The sequence below is a fragment of the Ruditapes philippinarum genome, unplaced genomic scaffold, assembly GCF_026571515.1.
Source record: "Ruditapes philippinarum isolate M1 unplaced genomic scaffold, ASM2657151v2 ctg23226_1_1_1_1, whole genome shotgun sequence".
NCBI lineage: Eukaryota > Metazoa > Mollusca > Bivalvia > Venerida > Veneridae > Ruditapes > Ruditapes philippinarum.
In genome coordinates, this window is record NW_026852235.1 from 8,820 (window position 1) to 24,472 (window position 15,653).

At 31.9% G+C, this 15,653-nt stretch overlaps 1 protein-coding gene across 1 annotated transcript; it reads left to right on the forward strand.

Moving 5' to 3' along the window:
- Positions 1-715: 715 nt before the first annotated feature.
- Positions 716-5,831, forward strand: LOC132753549 (uncharacterized). Its single transcript, XM_060744032.1, has 6 exons — positions 716-1,485; positions 1,886-2,004; positions 2,287-2,567; positions 3,037-3,260; positions 3,779-3,938; positions 4,254-5,831. The coding sequence occupies exons 3-6, from the start codon at positions 2,366-2,368 to the stop codon at positions 4,397-4,399; spliced, it is 732 nt and encodes a 243-aa protein (XP_060600015.1). The 5' UTR covers positions 716-1,485; positions 1,886-2,004; positions 2,287-2,365; the 3' UTR covers positions 4,400-5,831.
- The last annotated feature ends 9,822 nt before the right edge of the window (positions 5,832-15,653 follow it).

The following is a 15,653-nucleotide window of genomic DNA, read 5'->3' on the forward strand; positions in this document are numbered from 1 at the left end:
AGCAAGTGATTAAGCGATTTTCAGAAAACTGTGTTGGAGCTGAGGCTAAAAGTATACCTGTCTTGGGGGCAGTAAAAGGAGAACATTGTCATGGCCCTTTACCAATTGCTGTTAATAAATTCTCACAGTTCTCTCAAATCCAGTTGCCATTAGCTTTTTTCTCTGTTCATAAAGGTAATAACTGTGTTCTCATTGGAAATAAAGTTGCCCTTATAGTGAATATTGTTTGTGAAAGTCCAGTGCATCAGAAATTCCTTGTCGTAAAAGAATTTCTGCAAAAAACAAATTTCTTTGATATTCCTCTCCCATCTTCTGATTTAATGATTTATACAGTAAATAATTTGTCTACAGAATGCAAGGTTTATAGTATTGAAGATGTTGTGTGCAAATTTGTTCTCATTCCTTTTCGTGACAGATTTGTCTCCATGCCTTTGGTACATACATTATAGCGTTTCAGTCTAGTGAAAAAAATTAATGCCTCACAGGACATGCGGCAGATAATTTCTAAATGTTAACCAGTCATGGCCAATTTTTAGCTGTCGCACAATTGAATATTGAGCAAATTTTGACAAGTTACCCAGAGCTCCAGATAGCGTGCGTATAAGCGTAAAATACGCATGTAAAATCTAAAACACGCATCACTTTCAAAATTCGTGCGTCAAAGTTACGCACAACAAAATGAAAATACGCTTGTATGTCAAAATTTAAGCAAGAAAGAATAGAAGTGTAAACATTTGATATTCAGATTGAGGATGTTTTGAGCATAAAAATACAATATATTTCCATTTTATTGCATTGAAAACTAAAAGTTCTGTTATCAACAACGCGTGTTAAAAACGAAAGTAGCAGGAAGTACAGAAGAGTGTAACGCCCGTAGATCAACCTGTGAAATTATTGATATAAATTTTTGCCAGATAATCATCTTTGTCGTTAACATAGTATTAAGTTTGTTTAGGCATCTATTGACATGCTTATGTCTCAATATAAACAAAAATATATTTTAATTTCTTTCACTTTTGATGTTGAAACACATGCACATGTTCTGCGGGCTGATAACTAGTTCTCGGCCTCGGGCCGCAAACTCATAATAGGTCACGTGACACTCATAATCAGTTGAAATCATAGGCAATTTTGTTACTATATATAGTAACAAGTGTATTAAAGAAACATTAGGCCTTTTTCCTATTTTTACCCTTTTATTAATATGCTCAACAGCACTCATACAAATAATATAACTGAAAAGTGTGAAATAAAATATTGAACAATTACATTCTTATATACAATAGGTCAATATGTACATCCTTGTGGAGTTTTTGGATGACCATGAAGTCGCCATTATCCCGGACAACTGGTTAAGTGGGACAAAGTGCGCTGTTTGGCCTGTCCACTTTAAAGACACCCGGAAGGTTGAATCGGCTGTTAAAAATAAACTGGCGCCAGGAGATTCATGGCCAGCTTTGCCAATCCGAGAGATGTATAGAAACAGTGAGTTAATATACACATGGAAACATTCAACTTTCTTTGAAATGTAGAGAACGCTCTATTTTATGAATCCTTTAAATTTATAGATTATGTTGTATGTGTGCAAATTAATTCAATGGCTTTGTCAAGATGATGTTCATGATATACAGAGAAGCAAACATAGGGATGTGACCTAATATTGTAGTGGCCTGTTTAAATTCTTATGGCAATAGTCTCCTGTTAGCCTTAACAACTAATTAAATATATAAATATGTTTTTGTTCTCTTCCACAACATGAATGAAATGTACATCTGTATTGATTTTAAGAGAAAAAATAGGCATTTTAAAAAAAACAGTTTAAATAAATAAAATGAGTTGTAGCAATTAACGATTAAGCATTAAATGTTTTACAAATCTTTTACAGTGTCCTACAGCAGTGTGAGAAAAAATTTAAAAAAATCAGAAATGGAGTCCGATTTGGCGACACAAAGCCCAAACAGTGACTCGGAAGAGGACAGCAGGCGACCCAAACGTAAAAAAACAGTAAGTTCCATTATATGGCATTGTAGCATGCAATCTGTTTTTTATTCACTTTCAGTTTTTTAAAAATCATTTGAATAATGTTCTATCAAACTTCTTATAATCCCAATGTGATTTTATAAGCCCCATGCTTCAGGCTTTATGTATTAGTGTGAAGACTGAGGATCCTGGATGCTGTAATTGTTAAAAGTAAATGTTAAAAATAATAAAAATATATTTCAGACTTTACTTTGTTTTTGACACACGAATAAATAACTTATAGATTGGCATTTATTAATAATTCAGGCTTCCTGCACGACTGTACTTGTCATCCGAGGATGAGCGAGAGGTGCCAATATCCCCAGCATCCCCGTGTCAGGATAACATGTGCAGCCTTCCACAGAGGCCATCCCCATTGAAGACTGGTTGCTATGAAACAAGTCTGGCTAGATCCCACTCCCAGCAACCTGTTCCTGCCACTGTACATACAAGTACAACGCCTGCCAGGAGTACAAGTACCCCTTCTGTGAGAGACTGTGCGTCAGCTACCAGTACCAGTGTTACCGGGACTCCACGTTCTGAAGCGGGTATGTGTATTTTCTTATGCTGAAAACTTAAACAAGCTATTTATACTATTTGTTTGCTGGTCGATATTACAGAAACGCCATGTACCAAGACTATACTGTATATTGCTAAGAATTTCACTTTTCCCATGAAGAGTTATTTATTAATAAAATATATACTGGTCCATAAGTAAAAGATATGATGAAGGTATAATTTTTAGTTTCTTGAAAATGTAAAACTCTAATACGCAGTGAATAATAATCTGAATATATAATGACAAATATTTTAAATATCAAATTTCAGTGAATAATGACAAATATTTTATATTATTTTCATTATAAGATTGTTAACATCCTTAATAACTGAAACACTGTTGAAAACTAGCTAATCTAAAAAAATATTTGCATAAACTATTTAAATAAACTAATCCTTACAATTATGGTGCTATCAAATGTATATGCTATTCAGTGTCCTACATTTTTTACTTTTTAGCTCAGGATATCAGAATGTTTACACTAATGGAAGCCATGTCCAGACGTCAGGTTGAGCTCCTGGAAACCATGAACCAGGTGCTGGGCATTGTTTCGAAGATGGCCAAGGTGGAGGGTGTAAGGTCGTCAGAGAAACCCGAAAACCTCAACTTACCTGCATCCACCAGCGAGGAGCTAGAGGCCCTTGAGGCGGAACTAGAGGAGGGAGAATGTTTTAATGGCTTGGTGAGTTATTATTTTAAAGGACTAAAGGAATCCAGATTAGCAGATATTCAGTAGCTATTGATGCATGTTTTTTAGCTGTGTTGAAGAAGTGTATTTGTGTACATAAATCATAGTTTTTGCTTTAGAGTGCTCGATGATTGATATTGCCTCGATTCAAACTATAAAAAAGTTTTTTTCTTGTGACATTTATTTTGTTAATAAAAGATATCCTTTCAAATGCAACTTTAAGTAAGTTTCCATACATGCTGTACAGCACTTTTAATAAGAACTGGTATAAAGGACATATTTTTATATCTTGTCAAAATAAAAGCTTAAATCTAAGACACTGAGTTTAATTCCTGATTATATATGATGAAGGATGTTTGTTACTTACAAAGTATGCAATCACCAAAGTCAAATACTAAGACTAAATTTAAGAAAAACTCTATTTTTATTGAGTTGAAAATGTTAAATATGGCTAGAGTGAATAAATGATAAATTGCTATCGATTAAATATTTTGTTGGAAATTTTATTGCAGGTTTCGTATCTATCAGTGCAAGGCGGGGTCTCTACGACAGACATGGTGAGGCGGGTAATGAGGCAATGCTTGACAAACCAGTTGGCAGTCCAGTTCAACTGGTTTGGAAAGAAGGGCAAAAGAGCCTTTGGAAAACTCAAGCTGGCCCAGGCAGTGACAAGTAAGCAAATGCTCCTTGATTAAATGGTCAATTAGTAGAACATGTGTTTATAACAGTACTTAAGTCGCATACAGTGGGACAGACCATACACACACTCTAGATAGTACATATATAAAACTGAACGTTTTTTATGTAGAATAGAAGTTTATAATTTATCACTGCGGAAAATTTAAGTAATTTAATAGGCATATTATAGTCAAAATTTTGTGTTAGAATGCAGACATGATGCATAGCACCCTGCCCACCCCATAAAAACGTGGAGGCATGCGTTAAATGATTAACTCGTTGTTTTATTTGCTCTCATTTTTATTTCAGAAGCAGTTATGAAGTGCAAGAAGTGCACAGCAGTCGAGGTGGAACTTGGTTGCAGAGAATGGTTTAGGATGGCGAGTGACAGGGACGGGGGGCGTAAGAAGCGCAAAAGACCATCATCATCCATGGGTGAAAGTTTTCAGGATTAGTCCTGAATTGACGCATAGAAAATTCCATATTTTCCTTATTAGTTTCTTTTGAAACTGCTTGTCTAAGTGCTGTTTAGGATTTTCAAAATTTTCAACTTTCATCCATCTTTCACACATCTGAAATGACGCAAAAATAAACTACTCTCTAAATGACTTTGGGGATTAACATTTGCAATCACCTTGTTTTGTTTTTTTTGCTAGCAGAATACTCTTCTATGGTTATCAATATTGAATGCATGCATAAATCTTATATGATTTTTACTGTACCTCAATCATTATATTTTATTTATTATTATCAGTAATATATTATTCAAATACTCTAGCCATTTACATAAATTTGTTGTTTTCTAACCATGCATAATTGCTAAACTAAATAGCCTTAGTTCTGTGATTTTACATATTTAATGATGTGTTTTACATGTTGTACATTTTCATTTACTTTTGTTTAAACTTTTATTGACTGTATTGTTTTTGTTGTCAGATATGTATTAATCTATTAAACATTTAATGATAGCTAATAGTCTGGAAAGAGATTTGCATATCTTTATTTCAATTTAAAAACTGCAGGTTATTATAAGGTTGTTTATTGCTATTGTGATTTTTAAATATGTGAATTTAATATGGTTGTGATGTGCTGCAATCCAAGTCGTTTTTGTAGAAAGTTGTTACAGTATTACCTAGTCACAGTATTACGTAGTCACAGTATTACCTAGTCATTTTATGTTGGTAAAGATGTATATCTGCATTTATATTTTTGTGTTGTTTTTAACAGAAACATGAATTCCTTCTAGTCAGAAACAATGTGTTGCAAAATAAGCCCTATTATAGTTCTCTTATATTTTGTTAATTTTTTTTTTATTGTGACTTGGGACATTGGTATTTTAATAGTAATTATGACTGAGTTATATAACATTTTACATGTATGTGAGTTCTAGTCGTTTTCACATAAAGTAACTGTATATATTATTTGTTTGTATAGTTCCTGAACATTTAAGGACAACTAATATTTAATAACATTGCTGTAGTAAAGCGGATGCAAGTTCTTACAACACTCTGTATTCTACAATTTCCAGTAAATTTGATTAGTTTACTACAATCTTTTTATATCTTAACCATACATTATGGGTTACTTTTTTAATTACATCCTCTTAAGAAGAAATTGTTTAGCAACAGATGAATATGAATTTCCTCATATATTCTATTAATTGTGCATTTGAATGAACAGAACATTGTGTTTTATATAAGTAATCTAGATTTTACCATGTAAATTGTTTACTGACAGTGAAATAGAGAATACAGCGATCGTGTATGTAAATTCCATAGTCTCTATAATTCTTTATAGAATGATCTCATGAGCTCAAAAGTAGCCTTAAATTTATTGGTTTAAATAAATTTGTTGAAATCGATGCATTCTTCTGTTTTTCTTTTGCCCCTATCTTATTTGCATTGAGGTTTAACTATCAAGAAAAGGGAGTTTTAGCGAGAAAAAGCGATAACCTGTGAATGTCGGCACAATATCGGCAGCTGATATCGGTTGCCGATATCGGCCCGATGTGTAGCCGAGTTGCACATCCGACATCGGGCCGATATCGGCAGCCGATGTCGGGCCGATATAGAACCCAATATCGGGCCGATGTCGGGCCGATATAAAATGTTTGCTGGGTATAATCACGGATCTGAATTACATCAGTGATATAATTATGTTTTTCTGTTTTTATTAAATATATATATAATTTTCTAACTAGAGGCACTTTAATTAAACACTTTAAATTTGCTTTCAATTCACAAGAAAAACATATTTTTATTTTCATTGCTAATTAGGTGTACTCTGAAACTTAAAATACACAGTCTTCCTTTTTGCACTTAAATGTTGATGTTTTAATATTATATGGTTTAGAGTGTGAAGTTGTTTATTGGCTGGTCAGTGTTTATTTAATTGACTGGGTGCTTGTATATCACCCTTTGGCAACTTATACCATGGACTTTTGGGAAAGTCATAAAATACAAGCCAAATTGTTTAATATGCATATACAGCTCAATACCTCAAGAAAAAAACATTTTTTCATCATAGCTAATATGTCATTGTCAATAGCAGTTTGAGAATTAAGGGTTACTAAATCATTGTAATTCAAAAAGTAAAGGACCAACTTTTTATTATCAGAACAGAACTTTTTTTATTTATACATGTACATAACTTACATCATTATACCTATAACCTAAATTTCAAGCGCATAGATTCCAATTCTCTAAAATTATCAGAAACTATCCATACTTTATTCATTTAAAAATGTAGATCAACTTATTTGTATAATTAGTTAAAATATTTACTCCAGTCCATTTAGTTTTTCAGTAAAATTACCTGGTTATTATAATAATATCAGTAAAATATTCTCATTTCTACCATTTTCAACATAAAAACTAAAAATGATATTACATGTACATTGATAGAAATATTCAATTTTACAAAAAAAAAGAGTAAAAATGATAAAGTAATCAAATGTTATTTAAAAAGCCGTATACAATATTATATTACTATCAACAGAAATTATGTAGATCTCTAACAGTAACAAAATCTGTAATATTACTTCCTTTTCTTGTTGTTTCCATTTGAATATTAAAGGGACTTCACTGAGGTTTAAAAGCCAATAAAAAAAATACATTTAAATGTCTTAAATAAATGAGCTGGGGCACTTTAAACAGAAATATATGCAAAGATAATTAAGAAATATACTTTGAAATAAATTGAAAATCTTTTATTATGCTTTTCTTAGCCCGATTTGAGTGAAAAGTGTTTAAATGATTTTCATTTTGGGCTATTTTTTACAATTTGAATACTTATTCTGAAAAAACGAAGTGTGTGAATGATCAAAGATCAGTGGTCTAAACCAGTACTGGGATCCTGCATAACACCGGACAAAATGTTATGTTTTTTCGCTCTAACTTTTATTTAAAACAATAAAAAAGAATGGAATTTTACCCAAATAATTTTGGGTTCTTTATACAAGTAAACATTACTTTAACAAACATGACATTAAATATTTTACCGTAGAAATGTGTCTTTAAAGTCGGGCATTTTAAGAGAGAAAAAATCGTGTAGACAGCTCAATTTACCGGACATTGTATTTCAAATGTTTTTAAGTCCTGAATTGAAATTAATCTTTAAATAATCAGCACGGAAACTACAACTATTCAAAGGCAAGGTTAAAATATTGAAAAAACAGCATGCCATTAAAACAAGACACTGCAGCCATGCTTGTTACGAAAAGGCCAACATATGGGGTTTAATTGAAATCAACACTATTAACTCAATTAACGTACTGATTCTTAATAAATCTTAAACGTTAAAACATTTTGATATTTAAATGGAATTATGTTCTTTGTCATACAATTTCCTATCGGTCATCATGTAGCATGTTACAAAAGCCATAAAATCTATTTCATTTACATTTCATGTAAAGATTCCTCCCATGGGCGTAACCCGTTTCCTTATATGTTTTTAATGTACATTTCTTTGTAAAAGACAACAACGAAATACTTTTTGGACTAAATTTAAAATTACTTTTTATCGTAAAATATGTTACGGTTGTCTCCTGAGATAACGTGGAGAAGAATTAAAAGTAAAACCTATCTAAAATAACCCATTAAGGGCCTCTTTATTCGGACATGCGCAGAATACATTATTCCCCCGCATGACCAGGTCATAAAAGAACTAATAAACAAAAGATCATGGTAGTAAATAAAGAACTGCATCAACCATATTGACCTGAGAGTGGTTTTGTTGTTATTTACTTTGAAATAGAAAGTGTGTGTACGATTCAGACCGGATGATTTTTGAATCCAAGCAAAAATTAAATACTATTCAGCAGGATTAGCTTTTGTCCGGTAAACTGATTGTCCGGTAAACATGTAGGATCCCAGTACATCAAATGGTACATTTGTCTGGGGAAAAAAGTAGACCAATTCACTTTAATGGTTAGAATCGACAGTACAATTTGTTAAGTTTTAAGATATAAATAATGTATTCCGTTTAAAACGGGTCCACTGAAGGTTTCATAAATCCATATTTTATTTATTCTAGATGGTATTTAAAAGCATGCTTGTAATCAATTTCATTTAACAAGTTATTAGATGCAAAATTACTCACCAAGTCTTGAAGAAACAACCCGCATGTATAAATGACAGCGATTCTAACCATCGCGTCTATTTTACCAGTTTAACCGCAGCTTTGCGTGTAATGCCGGCTCGCCACGGCGAGCCGGTATTACGTTAGGATTTTACTGAAAAACAACCTAAAACTCCGAAACCATCCAAAAATTTAATCGAAGCTTGGCTTCCAGCTTTCTACAAAATTTATTTATCAGGGCTAGGATCCAAAATTATTTAGCCAATCAAATTTTATCTTACATAGCGTCAAAAAACCTTCAATTTTCACGCCATTTTTAAAAAGCAGCAAGTATTATTTTGAGCGCAAAGATATAATGATGATTAAAATGTTTGTTTTCATGAATTCTTTTCAAAAAATCATATTTACACTGACTTTTGTTTTAGCGATCTCACCTGTTCCTCTGTAGTAAGTTTTCGTTTGGTTAATTAACATAAGTGTACATCTGGTTCTGTGCATTTTTTTTCTTTTTCCTTTTTTTCCGGTCATTTTATCCTTTATCTGTATTTAGTGTATATATTTACTGACCGGGGTCCGGGAGGCCCGGACTGGCCGGGATCCGGGATCGTATAAGATATAGAGGAAAAACGATTAAACTATATTTGTATTGATTATTGTCGTAATGAAAGGACATTAAACGTTAAGTTTTTTTATTGTATGTAATGAACGTTAAATTAATCAAACTTAGGATATAAATATATTTAGAGGTATTTATTAACAAACTTAAAATGCGGAAATCCCAATACTTATAATTATATGCCTAATTTATTGGAAAAATCAAAGAATACATTCTTGAATTGGTCAAATCCCGGGATCCCTTTATGGTTTAATATGCGATCCCAGCTTTTCTGAAAACTATATTTCTTGAACTGGCCAATGCCTGGGATCTCTTTATATTTTAATACGATCCCAGCTTTTCTGAAAAATATATTCTTGAACTGATCAATTCCCAGGATCCCTATATGTTTTAATAGGATCACGGCTTATCTGAAAAACATCTTAGACTGGTCAAAATCCGGGATCCCTATATTTGTTTTTTAATGGGATCCCGGCTTTTCTGACAACTTGTGTTTACTTTAGGACTTGTGTCTGTCACTCATTCCAATACTAAACATTTTACAACTTAATTTCGTATAAAGAGACATCTTTATGAACTCTACCTATCTAAGATTTATTTGGTCAAGGTCAACAGGCCATACAGTAAATGTGCATAGACATAGGGACTTCATTCTATCTGTTTACATGCATCTTCATATATACTCATATTCCTCTTTGTTAAACTTAGAGAACTGGCTTCTATAACTTTATTTCACTTTTATTTTGATGTTCGCTGAAGTCTCTTCAGCTAACAGAACTATCATTTTTACATTTAAACGCACCCCTGGAAAAAAAATTACGAAGCGAGTCGCTACTAGCTTTTTTAAAAGCTAACCTTGTTAAACTACACAGGCAGTTCAAAGAGTTTCGGCGGCGACGGTCAAGCCGATACGCTTACACGGGGGAGTCAGGTACTCGGTATGCAAGACACAATTTTCGTGACAGTACTATTCTTTTATAGAAGAATTAAATTATCTTATCTATCGGTTATGAATAATTGAAATGTTGATTTATAAGAAATATCATTTAAACGTTTGTAAACATATTGTAATTAGACCGAACACCCCTTCAAGTGCGCGAAAAATGAAGTCGTCCACTTTTTTGCGTCATTAAGTGCCATTGCCACATTATTAGCAGGACAGGGCATTCTCGGTAGATGGTAGAAAAAAAGCTTTTGTGTCGGATATATAATAAACTTCAAAAGGAGTTTTTATGATGAGGAAGGCCGAAGGTAAGCATTGTTTCTTATCATTAACATAATTAGAGTTAGGGAAGAACGAAAACGTAGTTTTTGGTGAGTTTATTATTTTTATGTCAACAAATACTAATGGTTTCGTGGTCATGGAGGAAACGTACCTGGATTTTACGCACCATTTTTGGAGATTACGTACCATTACGTACCATTTAAATATTCTGGAGGCCCAAATCGCACTTTTTCTTTTTTAACAAATAAGATAAAAATCTGTCTACGGATCGTACAAAACTTTGACAGATCAATGTTAGATACCTGTCCAGCATAGCCATGTTTTCGATGTTGCTCTTTTACTTTACCACAGGCGCTAGTCACATAATCAAATATTTTACATAATCGGTCTGTATATGTATATTAAGATATCTTATTATTTTAGATCTATATAGCCCATATAAAACTTTAAAAAGTTTGTTTCAAGCACCTGTGAGTAAGACTAAGAGATGTTGAGTTGATTTTACCAAAGAAATAGAACTTCCAACGAACCTTTTCTCTTCCGTGTTGTCTGCAAATATATTGTTCAAAATAATTTATTGATCAGGAATAGGGTGTCAATTATTGGACATGGGCATTCAAACTAGAATTCCCCAGGCATTGTTTATTTTTAAAGTTCTCTGAGGTAACTGTAATTGTCCTCCGCCTTTTCGAAGATTAAAAGGGGATATAGAAATAGGCTCCGTCTGTCTGTCCGTCCGTCACACTTTCGTGTCTGGACCATAACTTTGTCATTTATGAAAAGAATTTGAAATAACTTGGCACAAATGTTAATTATAATAAGACGATGTGTCATGCGCAACAACCAGACCCCTACCTCCAGGGTTAAGGTCGCACTTGCTCATTCGAGGTCAACATTGTCTATTTGAGGGTATATCATACTATATGTCGTGTCCGGTCCATTACTTTCTTATAAATCTATGAAGGGATTTTGTAAATACTTGCCATAATTGTTCACAATAATCAGACGATGTGTCATGCGCAAAACCCGGTCACCTACCTTCAAGGTCAAGGTCACACTTGGAGGTCAAATATTAACATAGTCTGTTACAGGGTATATTTCGTGTCCGGTCCATAACTTTGTCATTTATCAAAGGAATTTGAAATAACTTGGCACAAATGTTTGTTATAATAAGACGGTGTGTCATGCGCAACAACCAGACCTAGGGTCAAGGTCGCACTTGCTCATTCAAGGTCAACATTGTCTATTTTAGGGTATATGTCGTGTCCGGTCCATAACTTTCTTATCTATGAAGGAATTTTGTAAATACTTGCCATAATTGTTCACAATAATTTTGCTGGTGTCTTGCTGGACTACTTTCTTCTTATATCTGAGCCACTACACAAAATTAAAAGGGAATTTTTCCTATTCATGAAGTTAAAAAAAGAGAAAAATTAAGTATATATAATAAATTAAAATAAATAGAAATTGAGCAAGTTTTTTTTCTATTAATACAGGATTTATTTTCATCTTGTAGTATGAAAATTATCATATTTCACTAGTTGCTATTGCCACTTGTGAAATATTTATTTTCATACCTCTCGACTTGATGAAATCCTCTTAATGAACCATTGATAGATATTTCCATCTAATTTCTATGAAATACATACAGAGGCTTAAAAAGTTTAATGAAAAGTAAATGAATTAATACTTTAATATTACTTAAAAAGCAAAATCCAGGGGTGTGGAATTTTGTATTTTTTTCCACTCAGTATAGCAATCTGCTGGTTTAGTGGATCCGAAGGTGACTGACCTTAAAATACTACCAGTAAACAGACAGGCTTTATTGTTAGCTGACAAACATTAAATCCCAAAATTGAAAGCTAGTGTTGTGCAGCAGAAAAATGATAAAATTCTTTAAAAAAAATAAATGAATAAATATGCATGATGATTTTCCTTTAAACACAAAGATTTATAAATATAATCATTTTCTAAAAGGTCAAATTTTCAGAACAATGTGTGAAATTTCAAATATGTTAAGTTACAAATATTATATGTTTTAATAACAGATGTCAAATTAATAATTATGTAACCGGAAGATTAAATATGGCTTTTCCTCTTTGTCCAATCAACTGTGCTAAAAGTTTTATTATATTTAGGTGATAATGTCAATTTAGCCGTCTGTACTTAATAAGTTGTTAAACCTTATTACTGATAAAATGTCCAGGTGATGATTGTTGTTATAAATTCTATGTTGCTATGTTACCTTTATATGTAGTGAAACCTGATTGGTCATTTTGTTATTTAAGACACAAAAATGTTAAAATTCTATTGGTCAGTTTAAAACGAAATCCTATTTAGAAATGTTGTAAAGATACATGTAGAAAAAATTTAGATAGTTAGATTTTGGATTTCCAAGTGATAACATTGTGGCTTTCCACTAGAAATATTTGTTACTGTTTTTTAATATCTATTTGTTAACATAAGGATAACCTGTGTATATGTTATATATCATTTGTGGTATTCCACTAAGAAAGAAACATTAAAATATAAAACGGAACATTGTGTTGAAATTCAATCCACCTTCAGTAGAACTATAAATTCAGCGCATAATACTTGGTGGGAATCAGTGTCTTTCCCAACCTCTCAATTTAGCAAGCGAGGCTACAAATTCAATTCCCCAAGAAAAACAACAATGAGTTTCATAAATGGAATACCATTTAGAAGTGAAAAACCATGTGGACAATGTGGACTTAAACATTATCACAGTAAGGAGAAGTGTTGTGCAAAAATGGCAAGATGCAACAAATGTAAGAGAATTGGACATTTTGCACGAGTTTGCCAACATCAAGCAGTCAAGTCAAGTATATCTAAACAACGGGATCTAGAACGTATGACAATTTTTATCAGACGTAAGACAGCAGAAAACATGTTACCATTCTATAACGAATACGATGCCTTCTTTCAGTATATTTTAACAAACAACTCTGTGAGTAACGTTTCTAAAGCAGAATTTCAGAAGATACAATCTTTAAATGATTCAATGAATAAAACAATTCACGGTTTAAAATCAGAAAATGTGGCTCTTATTTTGAAAAATCATGGAAGACAGCAAGGATAGAGGGGGCAGTATAACAGAAGTAGACGTTATTAAAAATGTATTGTTTATAATGAAACAGTAAATAGGATATATTATAAGTGGATGGTACTTATGCTTTTTAGCAAAATCGGTGCTTTACGTTCACAATGTATTTCTGTGACTGAATATCTTACGTAAACAGTATTCTTTTAATAATATTTATTTTTGTTACATACATAGTTATGTTTCATTTCACAGGAGTGAAATAATCTTAAAGGAGGGAGAAGTGTTGTGCAGCAGAAAAATGATAAAATTCTTTAAAAAAAATAAATGAATAAATATGCATGATGATTTTCTTTTAAACACAAAGATTTATAAATATAATCATTTTCTAAAAGGTCAAATTTTCAGAACAATGTGTGAAATTTCAAATATGTTAAGTTACAAATATTATATGTTTTAATAACAGATGTCAAATTAATAATTATGTAACCGGAAGATTAAATATGGCTTTTCCTCTTTGTCCAATCAACTGTGCTAAAAGTTTTATTATATTTAGGTGATAATGTCAATTTAGCCGTCTGTACTTAATAAGTTGTTAAACCTTATTACTGATAAAATGTCCAGGTGATGATTGTTGTTATAAATTCTATGTTGCTATGTTACCTTTATATGTAGTGAAACCTGATTGGTCATTTTGTTATTTAAGACACAAAAATGTTAAAATTCTATTGGTCAGTTTAAAACAAAATCCTATTTAGAAATATTGTAAAGATACATGTAGAAAAATTTAGATAGTTAGATTTTGGATTTCCAAGTGATAACATTGTGGCTTTCCACTAGAAATATTTGTTACTGTTTTTTAATATCTATTTGTTAACATAAGGATAACCTGTGTATATGTTAAATATTATTTGTGGTATTCCACTAAGAAAGATTAACATTAAAATATAAAACGGAACATTGTGTTGAGATTCAATCCACCTTCAGTAGAACCTATAAATTCAGCGCATAATACTAGACAAAGTCCATTTTAGAAATTGAGCAGGTTTAGCATTTATCTGTATTTATTTACCCAGCCCTTATTATTATTTTCCTAAAATAAATAACACAATTAAAAATTAAATTAGTTTGTTGGAATCAGATTTTAGTACAATAGTTTAGAAATACTTGCTTTAAATTTCAGGGTCTAAGCCTGTTGACTCAGTCAAGAAAAATAGATGTGATAGAGGAGACTGTTGATTATAATTAAAACAAAAGAAGGAAATGTAAGTAAAAATTTTGACAGTCAAGTACAAAGTTGATGTGGTGTTTAAGGAATTTTAAAGTACAGTAGAACTTTGGTAATTTGAAGTTGAAGGGACTTGGGTGAAAAACTTCTATACATCAGGATTTTGACTCTGCCTCAATTTAAAAATAAAAATTTTGATCCGTTTACACTTACAAGCAAGTTACAAAAGGTATAACAAGAACTTAACCAGTTTATAGTATAAATATATCCTGACACCAGGTCACGGAAGTTCTCAAATGAAAATAGTTCTTACTGTTAACTTTCAAACAGCCCCTTTCAAATTATACTACTACGGCAATTTTAATGGTAACAATTAAAGCACTTTAATATCATATATTTAAACGCATACAAAGACTTTTAGAACATAACACTGTGTAATTTACACTTGTGGAAATCATCTGTGCAGCTTCAGGGCTTACATTTTACTTTGACACATGGAGAAAATCGACTAATCAAAGTTCGACTCATAGAAGTTCTACTGTACATGTATTAATTTCTGTGTGCATGATAGGATAAAAATCAACATGAATTGGTTCATGCAGGCAATGTTAGTACTTAGGCCATACTTAAAAAAATGTTTGTTTGCAGTAACCCAACCCAGAATTTTCAAGGTGGGTAGGTAGGTCGATTTTTTTTTTTTATTGAACTGTACTCCCAAATAAACATGGAATTTCAAAATGCTGGACTATATATGCTTTGATAATCTGGTAACAATTAATAAATTGATAACTGAATTCTAATTTAATAAGACCTCATTTTATTTCTTCTATTAACCTTTAAAAGAACGAAAACAAAGCACAAGGCATAATTTTCTGATTCAAAAAAAAATTTTTTTTATCCAGACCATGAAAAAAAATTTTGAGTAGGGGCAAATTTTGTGAGTCGGTCGCGTTACTGCAAACAAACATTTTTTTAAGGATGGCCTTAGACATGCATTGCAT